Source organism: Oncorhynchus mykiss, chromosome 25, assembly GCF_057628025.1.
Source record: "Oncorhynchus mykiss isolate SJ-2025 chromosome 25, ASM5762802v1, whole genome shotgun sequence".
Lineage (NCBI taxonomy): Eukaryota > Metazoa > Chordata > Actinopteri > Salmoniformes > Salmonidae > Oncorhynchus > Oncorhynchus mykiss.
In genome coordinates this window covers 18,112,332-18,130,018 of record NC_143046.1, presented here as the reverse complement: position 1 = coordinate 18,130,018, position 17,687 = coordinate 18,112,332, and the positions used below count along the sequence as shown (strand labels likewise).

The 17,687-nt window shown below is 42.1% G+C and overlaps 1 protein-coding gene across 9 annotated transcripts; it reads left to right on the top strand.

Moving 5' to 3' along the window:
• The first annotated feature begins 678 nt into the window (after nt 1-678).
• cab39l1 (calcium binding protein 39, like 1) lies at nt 679-17,205 on the top strand. Of its 9 annotated transcripts, none has more exons than XR_016491811.1 (9): nt 718-928; nt 1,681-1,845; nt 2,141-2,305; nt 2,646-2,764; nt 2,905-3,181; nt 3,386-3,511; nt 5,013-5,156; nt 12,819-14,186; nt 14,416-17,205. XR_016491811.1 is itself a non-coding variant. In XM_036969778.2 (8 exons), exons 2-8 carry the CDS (start codon nt 1,729-1,731, stop codon nt 8,973-8,975), a joined length of 849 nt encoding a protein of 282 aa, XP_036825673.1. In that variant the 5' UTR covers nt 679-928; nt 1,681-1,728; the 3' UTR covers nt 8,976-11,761. The 9 variants fall into 9 exon arrangements, 4 of the variants coding, with proteins under 4 accessions (XP_036825673.1, XP_021439141.1, XP_090076407.1 ...); XR_016491809.1 differs by having other exon boundaries at nt 14,230-17,205; XR_016491808.1 differs by having other exon boundaries at nt 12,819-14,369.
• Nucleotides 17,206-17,687: the final 482 nt, after the last annotated feature.

The following is a 17,687-nucleotide window of genomic DNA, read 5'->3' as shown; positions in this document are numbered from 1 at the left end:
TTAATTGGTGTATATGGAAGGGTCACTTGTTTTTTTTTCAAGCATTCATGGAGGGTAGGGTAAAAATATATTGTACTGAATGGAGGGCCATCCATTTTCATTTCAGAGAGGTCAAATTTCTCCAAGTATTCCTCACTATAAATAACTTACAGTCCTGGGGGCTGAAAAATATATATTTTTGCCCTCACTACAGATCCTATATCGGTCCGCTAATACACCACTATTAAATGACTAGTGCACTACTTTTGCCCCCAATAAGTATTTGTAAGAATATGAGTTATTTAAACAGCATGCTTGTACAACTGGACAACCTGGTTTCTGCATCTTAGAAAATGTCAGTACTCTTAGATAGATGGATATGTTTTGCCAATACTGTTTTGTCATTACGTAGGCCTATAATAGCTGCAAAGACACTTTATTTACAGGTGTGAATAGGTCTTTGGTATTTGATACCACTTACTTTAAGCTTTTCAAATAAGGTTCCAAATGTATTGCAACTGGTACATAAATGCTTGCTATGGCTGGTTACGTCTAGTCTATGACACCAGGCTGTGCTATAATGTATCCTCAAATAAATACATTTGTTCCTGTAATCGGAAGAAATTATACTTTTTGATACATTTAACCATATCAATGCAACTTTGTTGCATTTGTTTTGGTTCGGGTACTTGGGGGCGTGTCGTTCCATCTTTTCGGTATGATTGGTTTAAATAGTATGTCATAACATACCCGACCCTCTTCCCTAGAACTAGGAGATAGGGAAGTTGTCTGACAATAATTAGCCAGCATAAATACTTTTTAGGTCACGAGAAAATAGATATGAAGTTCTTAAATAGGTGTGGTGTATAGGTGTAGTATAAGTTACCTTTAAATATCCTACACTTCCCACAGGATCTAAAAAAAAACTCGAAGTCGCCTTCTAAGCTTGGTGAGTGTCAAAAAATTCTAGCGTGCTAACGTTAGCTTGCTTGCTAAACTCACTAGCTAGCAATTCAGCTGCGAGTTTGCTAATCGCTCTTTCCTTTAATTTGTGTATTAATCTATATTCCACTGACAGCTAGCTGCTTAACGTTAGTTATCCTGACTGTTAGCTTGCAAGAAAGCCAACTAACAGCTAACGTTAGCAACTGTCTGACAATTGTAGAGTAGCTAGCCAAAAGAAGAGTAGCTAGCTAAAAGAAGAGTAGCTAGCTATCCAACATCCGCACAAACGAATCCTCAATAAACCCATTGGCACGGTCTATTGAGTGACACACCGGATATTACTTTGGATAAGCATTTATGACCCATATAATAGTTTCTCTGTGGCTATAGGTGGGAACTAGCCCAGTAACGTTACAGATAGTCACCTGCATTCTAACTCAATATCTACCTGCATTAGATTTGACCCAGTTGATTGCTAGGATCTGATCATTCTGTTTTCTATTATCTGACCACGAGTTATGTAACTGACAATGTGGCCTACAGGGATGCATAGTGTCATTGTCAGGATAGGAATTGATCTGTTAGTTACCATGGAGTGCTGTTAAGTGTAACATCACTTAAAATGTGAATCTTTCAGTGAAGGAAAAGGCCAAGTTGCAGAGCTGTTGCTGTCATGATGATCTGTCAGACCTGTAGTTTCTTAATATCAAAGCAGTGTATTGATGTAATAACTCATCATTTATCAATTTTCCAAAGGGAAAGCGGTGCCTTCTACGCTACAACCAGACTCATCTCCTTGTCACTATGCCGTTCCCCTTTGGGAAGTCTCAGAAGAACCCTGCGGAGATTGTGAAGAGTCTGAAGGAGAACGTAGCTTACTTGGAAAAGCTGGATGCGGCAGAAAGCAAAAAATGTGAAAAGGTCAGGTGATACCGGTGGACTGCTGTTTTGAGAGCACAGTAGAATTTGTCTGTGGGCATTTGTTGGTTAAAGTTGATCTTTCACATATGAGCATCCAGACTGCAACTTCATATAGCAATGTTGTGAGTCATTCGATGTGTCCGAAAAGGCACCCTAATCCCAACATAATGTGCTACTTTTGACCAGAGACTCATATGGGTTCTGGTTAAAAGTAATTCACTATATTATAGGGCATAGAGTGCCCTTTCAGGCTTTATTAACTAAGTGCTGTTCCCTCATATTTTCTTGTCTCCAGGTTGCAGAGGAGGTGTCTAAGAACCTATCATCTCTGAAAGAGGTGCTGTGTGGTTCAGGGGACAAGGAGCCCCAAACGGAGGCTGTGGCCCAACTTGCCCAGGAGCTGTACAACACCAACCTCCTCATTGCTCTCATCGCAAACCTGCAGAGGATTGATTTTGAGGTAGGGAAATGTTCTAGCCATTGGTTTTATACTGGGGGTGAAATAGATTTTTCATGCTAGAGTAGTGGATAGTTCAAATCAATACAGAAGAGGGAGGAGTATAAAGACACTGTGATCACCCATCACACACACCACTGTTTGATTGTAGCATTTGAGAGGTCCACTCACAGAATATTTCTGCTCCACAGTGCTTTAGTCCTACACCCAAATGCAGAGGGACTTGGGGAGCCACAAGATTCTGTGTTGTGGGCCTCTCATACCTTTATCAGCTTTTTTTGGGGGGGGATGTGCATATCACCCTCCTTCATTGATTGTAATGTTTCTCATTGTTGTCCTCCAGGGAAAGAAGGATGTGGTGCATCTGTTCAGCAACATTGTGCGGCGCCAGATTGGCACCCGTACGCCCACGGTTGAGTATATCTCCTCACACCCACAGATCCTCTTCATGCTGCTGAAAGGGTGAGTCTCAAAGCTGCCCATCTGCCATCTGTTAGATCAGCTAGATAAGCAAGAAGCATGGATTTATATATTTTTTTGTTAGGTATGTACCCATTAAGTGACATTGTAGGCTCTTAACTCACTTGTTTGTTCATTTACAGACCCCCATGCATACAGCCTCAACATATACTATATGAATCATTCTTAATCCCCAACAAAACACACCCACACAGTAGTGTTGAGTTGTGGCATGAATCCCAACTTTGCAGGTACGAGAGTGCAGAGGTGGCTCTGAACTGTGGGGTGATGTTAAGGGAGAGCCTGCGTCATGAGCCCCTGGCCCGCACAATTCTCTTCTCGGAAGACTTCTACTGCTTCTTCCGCTATGTAGAGTTCTCCACCTTTGACATCGCCTCAGACGCTTTTGCTTCGTTCAAGGTAAATGGCTGCTGTTCTCATGGCTTTATGTCCTGTGTGTTTAGCGCTTAATATAAAGCAAGCCTTGTCGGAGCCAGAATGGCCCATAGGGCAGGAACGTATCTCCTGTTTCTGTAGTGTGAAGCAGCTTGATGTACTGTGTACATCCCCTGTGCTTAGTATGTTATGTAATATCCTGTTCTTTTCTCTCAAATGTGTTGCTAGGATCTTCTCACGAGACACAAGATTATGTGTGCAGATTTTCTGGAGACCAATTATGACCGGGTGTTTACAGAATATGAGAAGCTACTGCATTCCGAGAATTATGTCACCAAACGGCAGTCCCTAAAGGTACTTTCTGTTATCACTATCACCAAACCCAACATTTTAAGTTAGTTTTGACCTCACGTGATTCATTGATGAATTTCTTCTGTAACAGAAATACAGTGCATTTGAAAGTATTCAGACCTCTTCACTTTTTTCACATTGTTACAGCCTTATTCTAAAATGTATTAAATAGTTTTTCCCCTCATTAATCTACACACAATACACCATAAAGACAAAAAAAAGTTATGTTTACAAATGAAAAAATAAATAAAAATGGCAATATTTCATTTACGTAAGTATTCAGGCCTTTACTCAGTACTTTGTTGAAGCACCATTGGCAGCGATTACATAGTTGATTCTCCTTACGTATGATGCTACAAGCTTGGCACACCTGTATTTGGAGAGTCTCCCATTCTATGCAGATCCTCTCACGCTCTGTTAGATTGGATGGTGAGTGTCGCTGCACAGCTATTTTCAGGTCTCTCCAGAGATGTTCGATCAGGTTTAAGTCCGGGCTTTGGCAGGGCCACTCAAGGACATTGAGACTTTTCCAGAAGCGTTGTGTTGGCTGTGTGCTTAGGGTCGTTGTCCTGTTGGAAGGTGAACCTTCGCCCCAGTCTGAGGTCCTGAGCACTCTGGAGCAAGTTTTCATCAAGGATCTCCCTGTACATTGCTCCGTTCATCTTTCCCTCGATCTTGATGCCTGGTTTCCTCCAGACCTGACACTTGGCATTCAGGCCAAAGGGTTCAATCTTGGTTTAATCAGACCAGAGAATTTGTTTTTTCAAGATCTGAGAGTCCTTTAGAGTCCTTTAGATGCCTTTTGGCAAACTCCAAGCAGGCTGTCATGTGAATTTTACTGAGGAGTGGCTTCCATCTGCCCCCCTCTACCATAAAGGCATGATTGGTGGAGTGCTGCAGAGATGGTTGTCCTTCTGGAAGGTTCTCCCATCTCCACAGAGGAACTCTGGAGCTCTGTCAGAGTGACCATTGGTTCTTGGTCACCTCCCTGACCAATGCCCTTCTCCTCCGATTGCTCAGTTTGCCGTGCGAACAGCTTTAGGAAGAGTCTTGGTGGTTGCGAACTTCTTCCATTTAAGAATGATGGAGGCCGCTATGTTCTTGGTGATCTTGAATGCTGCAGAAATGTTTCGGTACCCTTCCCCATATCGGTGCCTCGACACAATCCTGTTTCTCAGCTCTATGGACAATTCCTTCAACCTCATGGCTTGGGTTTTTGCTCTGACATGCACTGTCAACTGTGGGACTTTTCTATAGACCGGTGTGTGCCTTTTTATTTATTTTTTAAATAAATTTGCAAGAATTCTAAAAACCTGTTCACCTTTGTTATGTGGTATTGTGTGTAGATTGATGGGAAAAAATAATTTGAATCAATTTTCGAACAAGGTTGTAACAAAGTGGAAAAAATGAAGGTCTGAATACTTTTAGAATGCACTGTATCTTCCTAACTTATCCTAAAAACAATTATGACCCTTTTTCTATTACTAAACAAAGTGTTTTGCAGCTCCTGGGAGAGCTTCTTCTGGACAGACACAACTTCACTGTGATGACCAAGTACATCAGCCGGGCTGAGAACTTGAAGCTGATGATGAACATGCTGAGAGACAACAGCCGCAACATCCAGTTTGAGGCCTTCCATGTCTTCAAGGTGTGTAGACATGTTGTGTTCTTGGAGGGTGCAGGCTGAGGGTGCAGATTCTGGCCTCATTCTCGGCCTGTCCTATTTTCCACCGTTTTGGGTTACTTCATCTAAAATACATGTTATTAACATTTACATCCCCTAATCTACAATTCTGTCTTTATAGAGGATGCATAAATATTCATGCCTTTAAATACTTAACATTTGCCCTCAGAACAGCCTCAATTTGTCAGGGCATGGACTCTACAAGGTGTTGAAACCGTTCCAAAGGGATGCTGGACCATGTTGACTTCAATGCAGTTGTCAAGTTGGCTGGATGTCCTTTGGGTGGTGGACCATTCTTGATACACACAGGAAACTGTTGAGCGTAGAAAAACCCAGCAGTGTTTGTTCTTGACACAAACCAGTGCACCTACTACCATACCCCGTTCAAAGGCACTTAAATATTTTGTCTTGCCCATTCACCATCTGAATGGCACACATACACAATCCATGTCTTAATTGTCTAAAAATCCTTCTTTGGGGGGGAATCACATGACCCTTGAACGAGATGGCCGCGTGAACTAAGAGCTTCGCACAAGTAGTTTCCAATTCCTATTCTTACCTCCACTTCAAGTTTAAACTCCTTTAGCTTTAGTAAAAAAGTCCTGGTGGCTACAAAAGGCGACACTACAGGTGACATTTTTACCCGGACTCGAGCATTAGCGACAGAAAAAGCCTCCAAGAAGAAGCTAGCTTCAGAAAAAGCTAGCGCCATTAGCCAGGAGCAAGAGGACCCGTTCCCCCCCGAGGCCCAACGATTGCCAACCTCGCACTCTGTCGAAGACATCCTTTCTGAGTTGAGATCCCAACGTACAGAACTCAACATTAAATTAGATGCCATTAACTCTCCGCTCAGTGCGATAGGGGGCAAGGTGACAATCCTGGAAAACGCTTTGCCTGACATCAACAACAAGATAACCATAAACGCGGTGCGCCTGGAGGAGGCAGAGGGGCGAATCCTATCCATGGAAAACTTATTGACAGATGCCATGGAAACAATAGCATGTGCTAAAAAGAAAATAGAGCATCTGGAAGAGAAAACAGAGGACCTGGAAAACAGGGGGCGAAGGAATAAGGGAAACATGCCACTGATCCGCTACATGCAAGACAAACTTCCCGAGTGACTCCATCTGTCCACCAACAGGCCCATAGAACTCGAGAGCTCACCGAGCACTGAGGCCCCCACCAGCCAGACAACCTCCGCGCCCAATCACCATAAGTTTCCTGAGATTCACCGACAAGGAACGAGTCCTACAGGCAGCGAAATTCAACACCATCACAGTGGGAAACGCCAAACGCACTTTACACCAGGACCTGTCAGCTGGAATACGCCGAAAGCGCAGAGAATTTGACAAGGTGAAGAAATACTCCATTGACCGAGGCATCTTCAGGGGATTCAAATACCCAAACGAGCTCAGGATTCTTCACCAAGGAGCCCTGCGACACTTCAAAACTCCTGAAGAGGCTAAATGTTTTTTGAAAGACAATCCTGGTCAATGAGAAACGGACCAATGACTAACTGTGATTAATGCTATTACTAAAGGAGGTAAGACAACATATAGCCGATATCCAAAGACCCACCCGCCCCGCTAAATGTCATTATAGCCGTCCAATCTATATTTATTTTCCTTTAGCTGAGAGGGATATGCTCTATAGCCTAACCTAGGCCTACTAATGTTTCAGCCTACTTTTATTTCCCCCTTTTGTCGTAATTATTATGTCCCTTGGGGAGGTATATGTAGGCTGGGCTATTGATTTTATTTTCTCCCTCTTTTAATGTGGTCTGGATGGGGGCTACGTTGTCATTTACTCAATGCGGAGAGGAGAGGGTGAAGCCTTTCTTTGGTGGGGAGAGGGAGACGCTATGCGTTACTAAATGTTCCCGTTTTTTTAGGAACACAGAATTGAGACTGAGCGGGGGGGGGGGTAATAGATCCAACGGGGATGTGTTGAGTTGTTTGGGAACTCGGCTGGGGTGTTCAGAGATTGTTATTTTATGTACACCATTTATTTTCCTTTTATGTGAACGCAGTAGTAACTATTATCCACTTTCACTAAAGTTTGATGACGACGACTAGTACCTTAAATCTATTGACATGGAACTGCCATGGTCTAGGTCATGCAATAAAACGGAAAAAGATACTATGTGCTCTAAAAAACACCTCTGTGATGCTGAACATGCCAAACTCCGCAGAGCTTGGGTGGGACAGGTGTATTTCTCATCTTTCAAATCAAACAGTAGAGGCACAGCCATACTTATCCATAAGAATGTTCCATTCGTAATTGACAAAAACATATCTGATCCGGAGGGGAGATTTATTTTGATAACTGGGTCACTGTATGGGCAACCAATTACTATCTTAAATATATATGCCCCTAACACAGATACTCCTGCTTTCATGTCAAAAATGATAACCCTGTTCAATGAGCATTGTGTCTCCTTTGGCGTGGTGGCCGGAGATTTTAATTGTACCCTTAACCCAACCCTAGACAAATCATCTCAAGTCCCCACCACAAATCCTAGATCTGCAAAGAAGTTGAACTCTCTTACTAAAGAGATGGGACTGATAGATATCTGGAGAGAGACTAATAGCTCATCTATGGACTACACATACTACTCTAATGTCCATAACACCTACTCCCGTATAGATTACATTTTTATCCCAAAGAGTTGAATAAATTCATCCACGTTTACAATCGGACCCAAAGCACTTTCAGATCACGCCTTTGTCCACCTCCGCTTTGACCTCTGCAAAAACATCCCGAGGTCAAAGAGCTGGAAATTCAACACCTCCCATGTTATCAAACGAAGCGTTCCAGACATTGGTAACTACATGGATAGACCACTACACACAAGACAATAAAGATTCTCCTGTTTCTCCGGCCACAATGTGGGACGCTGCTAAAGCCACACTAAGAGGTCATCTAATTACATATGCTTCCTCTAAGAAAAAAGCAATGGAAGCACACAGGCTAAATCTTGAGAGGGAGCTGGAATGCTGTGAAAGAATACATAAACAATCCCCAGACAGCACCTCCTGGAGTCAACTTAAAGCAGCCAAAGCCAAACTGAATTTGGACTACACTCTGGAGAATTTTTAAAATTTTCTTTACTAAACAGAAATACCATGAGTATAGCAATAGGCCCAGTAGATTGCTGGCTTACCAATTAAAAAAGGAGCAGTCAGAGCGTACAATCATGGCTATCCGAACAGCAGAGGACGAGGTCACATATGACCCAAAAAATATCAATTTAACTTTTCATGATTTTTACTGCAAACTATATATCTCTGAGAGAACACATGGAGGCAGAACTCCACTCTTTCCTAGAGGGAATCTCGCAACCTAAACTATCAGAGACCGACCAAGAAGATCTCAACTCCCCATTCACTTCTGAGGATATCCTGGAGGCAATTACCTCCATGCCACCTAATAAGTCCCCAGGCCCAGATGGATTCCACAGAGAATTCTACAAAGCTTTTTGACCCCAGCTCAGCCCTATCTTTATGCCAATGCTGGAGGATTTTTGCAAAACGGCGTTCTCCCAGACTGAATGCACACAGCTCGCATTAGTGTTGCTCAAAAAAGACAAGGACCCTCTATCCTGCTCGTCCTTCCGGCCCATAAGCTTGTTGGATTTCGAATATAAAATAATTACCAAATTGCTCGCCAAAAGACTAAACACTCTTCTTCCCAAAATAATACAAGCGGACCAAACTGGATTTGTTAGTGACAGATACTCTTCTGATAACATTCACCGTCTTTTTGATATTATAGATCAAGTAAACGCACAGAAGACCCCTGTCCTGCTGGCTTCACTGGATGCTGAGAATGTGTTCCACACCCCTGTCCTGCTGGCTTCACTGGATGCTGAGAAGGTGTTCCACACCCCTGTCCTGCTGGCTTCATTGTAGAAGGATTTCTGTTTTCAGAATTAAAGTTCAATATGGGCCCAAATTTTATTAAATGGATCAAATCACTATACTCTCATCCAAATGCCATGGTGACTACTAATGGACTGAACTCTGACAGATTCCCTCTGGAACGGGGCACAAGACAAGGGTCCTCGCTGTCCCCCCTGCTCTACTTGTTGGGGGCGGAGCCGCTGGCAGAGTTGATAATGAGCAATCCAAGTATTATGGGTGTTTCTGCAGGTGGCCTGCATCACAAGATTTCGCTTTATGCTGATGTCTTGCTTTACATATCCAACCCAGAGAAATCCCTCCCTCCCATTTTAGACACAATTGCTCAGTATGGCAAGTTTTCAGGTTATAAGATCAATTTTAACAAATCCACTGGCTCAATATTACACTCACCAGCTCTATGAAGACACGGTGTCCTTTCCAATGGAAGACACAGGGGTTTCAATACCTTGGGATCTTCATAACACCAGATCTAAATAGCCTTTTCAAGGAAAATTATCTCCCACTCCTGGATTGAATCAAGAACGATCTCCAAACCTGGATCTCCCTCCCAATTAGCTTAGTAGGAAGAATTAATGTAATCCGTATGAACGTCCTCCCTAGACTAAACTACTTATTTCAGATGCTCCCATGCTATCTCCCAGTTTCATTTTTCAAAACAACTAACCAAAGCATCACCAAATGTATATGGGGCAAAAAAAACCTAGGATCAAGTTTTCCACTCTATCGAAACCTGAATCTAAGGGTGGTCTTGCCCTTCCCCCCTTCAATTGTATTACTGGTCTGCCCACATCCGCAACATGCTAACATGGATCACAAACAGACAAGTCAACGGCGATTCAGATAGAAGCCCAATCCTGTGGCTCATTGCCCCTAAGCTCAATTATATTCATTAATAACTTTAGTGAAGTGGGCAACATAGCCAAAACCGTTGTGATTTACAGCACCCTACTAGCATGGAGGGACTGTAAGAAATACCTGGGAATTTCCTCCCAAATATGTTCTCACTCGCCTATAGTAGGCAACCCAGACTTGCCAAAAGCCCTGAGGGATGCCAACTTTAATCTTTGGCATACTCTAGGAATCAGGACCTTTTCAGACCTATTTCATCAGAAAACCACCACTGAAGTCCTCTCGAGCTCTGCAGTGAATTCGATGTGCCAAGATCACATAAAAATAAAAAAAACTTTAAATTAGACATGTAATTTCCTCATTTACTTCCAAGAGGAGGTTTAGAACTCAGTTGAATGAAGTTGAAACCCTTCTTGTCACAGCACAATCCATTAAAGGCTAAATATCATATCTATAGGCTCCTCCTTTACTCCTTTGAAAATAATCTGGGAAAGGGACCTTGGTCTGACTATCAGTGATGAGTTATGGGCGGAGGTTTGCGACAGGGTATACTGCTCCTCTACTAATGTAAAAATGAAAGAATCTATTTACACTTTTGTGTAAATAGGGAGGGCTTGGTCGGTAGGGGTGTCCTTGTCTCATCGCGCACCAGCGACTCCTGTGGCGGGCTGGGCGCAGTGCACGCTAACCAAGGTGGCCAGGTGCACTGTGTTTCCTCCGGCGCATTGATGCGGCTGGCTTCCGGGTTGGATGTGCGCTGTGTTAAGAAGCAGTGCGGCTTGGTTGGGTTGTGTATCGGAGGACGCATGACTTTCAACCTTCGTCTCTCCCGAGCCCGTACGGGAGTTGTAGCGATGAGACAAGATAGTAGCTACTACAACAATTGGATACCACGAAATTGGGGAGAAAAAGGGGTAAAATTCAAAAAATACCTCTGAAAGTGGAACCTATATGCATGTATTTTGGAACTTTAGAGAGATTGCCAGAACCTGGCAATCTATACATACTGCACAGAAAATACTAGATATACAGTTTGATATGACCCCGTGTATCTATCTATCTTAATGTCCAGCAGAAAATTTGCTTATGACTATTACATACTTTGCTAAGAAATGTATACTAATATTGTGGGCCTCTAATACCTCTCCTAAATTTAAAATGTGGATTGACCAGATTGTTGACTTTCTCCCTCTTGAAAAGCTCACTTATGACCTCCACAAGAGACAGCACAAGTTAGATAGACTCTGGTCTCCACTACTCAACTATATTTAAAATTGGACAGAGTGAATGGGCAGATTAGGGAAAAGAGCAGATGTAAGGTGCTGTAAAATCTAAAAACGAATGATTTGCTCGCCGTCTCAGCGAAGGCTAGAAATAGCTAATAACAACCTTGATAGTGCTGCTGCAAGTTTTATATACATATTTTATTTTTTAATTGTTCTGTATGTATGTATGTATATATGTATGTATATATTGCTTGCTGTAAGTGGTGTGTGTGTGTGTGGTGTGTGTGTGTATGTATGTACGTATATATGTATATGTGTGTGTATGTATGTATGTATGTATGTATGTATGTATGTATGTATGTATGTATGTATGTATATATTACACACACACACACCACTTTGAGATATCAGCTGATGTACAGCTGATATATCAAATGTATTTAATAATCAAATGTATTTATATAGCCCTTTGTACATCAGCTGATATCTCAAAGTGCTGTACAGAAACCCAGCCTAAAACCCCAAACAGCAAGCAATGCAGGTGTAGAAGCCCAAAACCAAAATAAATAAATTAAAAGTCCTACAATGTGATTTTCTGGATTTTTGTTTTCTAATTTAGTCTGTCATAGTTGAAGTGTACCTATGATGAAAACTACAGGCCTCTCATCTTTTTAAGTGGGAGAACTTGCACAATTGGTGGCTGACTAAATTAAATACTTTTTTCCCCACTTTATACAGTGCATTGCGAAAGTATTCGGCCCCCTTGAACTTTGCAACCTTTTGCCACATTTCAGGCTTCAAACATAAATGCTCTCCATCCAACCTCACTGAGCTCGAGCTGTTTTGCAAGGAGGAATGGGAAAAAATGTCAGTCTCTCGATGTGCAAAACTGATAGAGACATACCCCAAGCGACTTACAGCTGTAATCGCAGAAAAAGGTGGCGCTACAAAATATTAACTTAAGGGGGCTGAATCATTTTTCAGTTTTTGATTTGTTAAAAAAGTTTGAAATATCCAATAAATGTCGTTCCACTTCATGATTGTGTCCCACTTGTTGTTGATTCTTCACAAAAAAATACAGTTTTATATCTTTATGTTTGAAGCCTGAAATGTGGCAAAAGGTCGCAAAGTTCAAGGGGGCCGAATACTTTCGCAAGGCACTGTATATATAACTTATTTTAAAATTTTTTAAGCCTGTCACATCTGTGAATGTGAAATGTGTTGTGTTGGTTGATTTGAAAAACAAGAGAACTTAATAACTTTAAATTGAAGAAAAAAATAAAATCCTTCTTTAACCAGCATCCTCCTCCACTTCATCTACACTGATTTGGAGTGGATTTATGAAGTGACGTCAGTAAGGGGTCATAGCTTTCACCTGGATTCACCTGGTCAGTCTATGTTATGGAAAGAGCATGTGTTCCTAATGTTTTGTACACTCAGTGTATACTAAGGTACATTAACCAGGTAGTGTATACTAAGGTACATTAACCAGATGACCGACTACAATAGATTGTCATGCTGTAGCACCATTCAATTCAATAGATCTTTATTGTCCCTGAAGGGCAATTCTTGTGCAGCATAAAAATCATTTATAGGTACCCCATTAACCCTGTTCTGTCTGGTCTTAGGTGTTTGTGGCCAACCCCAACAAGACCCAGCCGGTGCTGGACATCCTGCTGAAGAATCAGGCCAAGCTGGTGGACTTCCTGAGCCGTTTCCAGAGAGACCGCTCCGAGGACGAGCAGTTCTGCGACGAGAAGATTTACCTGATCAAGCAGATCCGTGACCTGAAGAGGCCCACAGCACCAGAGGAGGCATGAGGGAGACAGGCAGGGGGACAGCACCAGAGGAGGAATGAGGGGACAGCACCAGAGGAAGCACGAGGGAGACAATCAGGGGGACAGCACCAGAGGAGGCATGAGGGGACAGGCAGGGGGACAGCGCCAAAGCACAGGTAGTGGTGATGCTAGTGATTTTGGTTGGGGCCTTGGAGTATTCAGAGAGAGAATGATAGTGAGAGAAGCATGTTTAACTAGATTCCATTACTCTGCCCTTCTCTTAACTTCAAACATAGGAACAATATACTGTACAAAGCCCCCCCACACACACGCAACAGGAGTGACCTGAGAACTGTTAGTTAAACCATAGATCTATTTCAGCCAGCAGGTATGAAATCAATGCACTTAGTCAGATGATGGTATATTGGACCTTAAACACACCATTAGCCTCTTTAATAAGCACAGTAGCACACCTGAGCAATTTCCTGGGAAATCAGGATGAGTGGTCCACAAAACGGAATACACTCTCCCCGACACAGAATCCCCAAACCTTACAGGAACTTTGAAATGGATTTGTAAGCTTTTAAAGACAGATGTCCTATATGATATTTTAGGGATTAGAATATAAAAATAAAGATTATTTTGCTGGGGTTATTCAGTTAACATTTATTTTGTAGTGGTCTTGTTTCTGACACCATACTTAACTAATTCCATAATATGTTGGTTTATTGCTTAGCTTTGGATAGACTCTTGGGTCAGAGTAGGTCATTGTAATCTTTAGTTGATAACACGGTAATTATCTTCAATCCATCTCCTAATGACAAACCCTGACAGTGGAAGGCTCAAAGACGTGAGTCCGCAGCAACTGTTGTCCTAATAGGGGCCATCCATCAGAGATGACAGTAAAAAAAAACTATGAAAACATGAATCAACGATATGATAGTAGGGCCCAGGCTAGTGGACTATAATAGAACCTACAGATGGTTTTAGTAGGGCCCAGGCTAGTGGACTATAATAGAACCTACAGATGGTTTTAGTAGGGCCCAGGCTAGTGGACTATAATATAACCTACAGGTGGTTTTAGTAGGGGCCAGGCTAGTGGACTATAATAGAACCTACAGAAGGTTTTAGTAGGGGCCAGGCTAGTGGACTATAATAGAACCTACAGATGGTTTTAGTAGGGGCCAGGCTAGTGGACTATAATAGAACCTACAGATTGTTTTAGGGGCCAGGCTAGTGGACTATAATGGACCTACAGAAGGTTTTACTAGGGCCCAGGCTAGTGGACTATAATAGAACCTACAGATGGTTTTAGTAGGGCCCAGGCTAGTGGACTATAATCGACCTACAGGTGGTTTTAGTAGGGCCCAGGCTAGTGGACTATAATAGAACCTACAGATGGTTTTAGTAGGGCCCAGGCTAGTGGACTATAATGGACCTACAGAAGGTTTTAGTAGGGGCCAGGCTAGTGGACTATAATAGAACCTACAGATGGTTTTAGTAGGGCCCAGGCTAGTGGACTATAATAGAACCTACAGAAGGTTTTACTAGGGCCCAGGCTAGTGGACTATAATGGACCTACAGGTGGTTTTAGTAGGGGCCAGGCTAGTGGACTATAATAGAACCTACAGATGGTTTTACTAGGGCCCAGGCTAGTGGACTATAATGGACCTACAGGTGGTTTTAGTAGGGCCCAGGCTAGTGGACTATAATAGAACCTACAGAAGGTTTTACTAGGGCCCAGGCTAGTGGACTATAATGGACCTACAGGTGGTTTTAGTAGGGCCCAGGCTAGTGGACTATAATAGAACCTACAGATGGTTTTACTAGGGCCCAGGCGAGTGGACTATAATAGAACCTACAGATGGTTTTAGTAGGGGCCAGGCTAGTGGACTATAATGGACCTACAGGTGGTTTTAGTAGGGGCCAGGCTAGTGGACTATAATAGAACCTACAGAAGGTTTTACTAGGGCCCAGGCTAGTGGACTATAATAGAACCTACAGATGGTTTTAGTAGGGCCCAGGCTAGTGGACTATAATAGAACCTAAAGATGGTTTAAGTAGGACCCAGGCTAGTGGACTATAATAGAACCTAAAGATGGTTTAAGTAGGGCCCAGGCTAGTGGACTATAATAGAACCTAAAGATGGTTTAAGTAGGGCCCAGGCTAGTGGACTATAATAGAACCTAAAGATGGTTTAAGTAGGGCCCAGGCTAGTGGACTATAATAGAACCTAAAGATGGTTTAAGTAGGGCCCAGGTTAGTGGACTATAATAGAACCTAAAGATGGTTTTAGTAGGGCCCAGTCTAGTGGACTATAATGGACCTACAGAAGGTTTTAGTAGGGGCCAGGCTAGTGGACTATAATAGAACCTAAAGATGGTTTTAGTAGGGCCCAGGCTAGTGGACTATAATAGAACCTACAGATGGTTTTAGTAGGGCCCAGGCTAGGCTGCAGGGTGATCTTAGGCAGCCATCCATTCTTTAGTCTGATTGATCCCAATGATTGCACTCTTTTTTAAATGTTTCTCCTGGCACGGACGCTTGCTAGTTTTCATGTGCAGTTAGGAACTGGTGTAAGTTAGGAAGGTGTTTTTTATTTTAGAAATGATCACTAAATAATATTAAGATGAGATGTACCCCCCAACAATATTACTAATACATAGTATCTATGTGACGAGTAATACAATACGAAAGTAACACTGTACTGTTTAAGAGGAGCCAAATCTGCCCAGTCCTGATACTCTAGTAAACATGGGCTTACTGTGAGCTGCATGCTGCTTCTCAGGGCTTCTCTCAGGCAGCCAGACGCACTGGTCAAGAATCCACAGAATGCACATAATGATCGACACCGTCAAACTTAAACGAGCCAATTCGGATGAAGTATGTTCTATCAATTGCACCTAAATTGGCCACTCCTCAATTCTCTACTCAAGTTTAGGACCTATCAATACCTCAATCAATAATTACGTTGTATGTTGTCCAGATGAACTACAAAATGGGATTCTCGTGAAATAACAGCATTTTGCCTTACCTAGTGTCACTTAAATTGCATAACAGATTACAAAAAAATATGGTGTCTGCACAATTTTCTAGTATATACCTCATGGGGTTTTGAGTTCATAAGGGCTGATTTCTCTACTTTCCTTGACAATATATTTTGGACAAAGAGCAGTGGTTTGTATTATACATGCTAAATATGTCAATGGTTTTGTTTTAACTTCAACAGGGAGTGGGACCTGGTTTTCTTTAAGGGGAAAACCAGAATCTTCTAATGAAATGTATTAGTTGTGTGCCTCACATTTCAATTCATATTGAATAAGAGGACACACAAGTATGAATGTTGCCTTACTTTCAGAATTGCAATTTGATTGGGAAGACCATGTATGTGGAGCTATAGACCTCTCCAATCTTCTTAATCAAAGGTAGTATAAGGGGCAGTGCTTGACTTGACTGAGATGGGTGGCAGTACTCATTTTGGGTGCTGGTTCTGTTTACATTTAGATGCAGGAGCTCCTCAATACTTTTGAGCTAATATTCTGTAAGAGGAACAGGAGCTCAAGCAGTAGAAAACTTGAGGTGCTGGCATTTATACTCCGGTTAGCTCCTGCCCAAGTCGAGCACTGATGAGGGGGGGGGGAAATAATGTATTTCAAGTCCCAAAAAACGCCAACTTCACAGGCCCAGATTAAATTATTAACTGCAAATGTGATTTATTGAATATAGATAAACCTTGAATGGAATACATATGAACTATTCCAGGACTTTTTACCAAAAGTGCAATTCAGTCCAGTAGTATTGTAGGCTTAATCCCGTTCATTGTAATCAGCCCACAGTCTGTTATTTATATGAATTCCAGAGCACCTGTTTTGTGGTAGACCAAGCATTAATGTTTTATCAAAACTTTAAACTGAATAATTTATTGGAGGAAATCAAATATAAAGCAAAACATTTCTGATAATTTTCAGACTTGTGGTTATTTGGCTAGTATAATAACTCAATGACAACATACAAAAATGTTCAAGATTTGTCAAGGCTAAATTATTTTTTGGGTGATTCAGAATTTGAACTGTAAAATGTATGTTGTGCTTGACCTTTTTCACTGTGTTGCCTTCCTTTTTTTCCCCAATTTTTGATTATTTTCTTTATTTACTGTGGGAGAGGATTAAATGTGTACATAGCTTAATTTTAAAAGGTGAAAGTGTGGAAGCATATATAAAAATAAAATTAAGACATCTTTGTTTGTGTTTTTATTACAGTAAGGACAATCCAGCATACAGTATTTCCACCAATATGTAATTGAGAGGCTAGTTGGACTGAAGGCTTGCCTTACAAACAGCATTTGTGCAGTATGTTTTTGTGAGTTTGTTAAAAATGGGACAAAAGTGTGCATTCTTGTCTGTCAGTGTATGTGTTGTGCCCTCTGATGGGTTATTGAAGTGCCTGCGCAGGAATCCCGAGGCAGCATAACTACGTGTATGGCTCTCCTTCACCTTCAGCTGAGTCTTGGTCTCCTCTGTAGAGCTAGCTCATGCGCCAACCGAGAGGTGACCTCCTGCCTATGTACCTCAATAGGTGCTTTTCAAGCCTTTCGATGTCCAACGCCAAGGTCTCATTCTCCCTCCTGACTTCCTGCACTTCTTTCTACACTTTTTTCAGTTTCTCATGAAGCCTCGTCTTCTCCTCCATGACGTCTTTGGCCTGGGTTGCTTGTGCCTG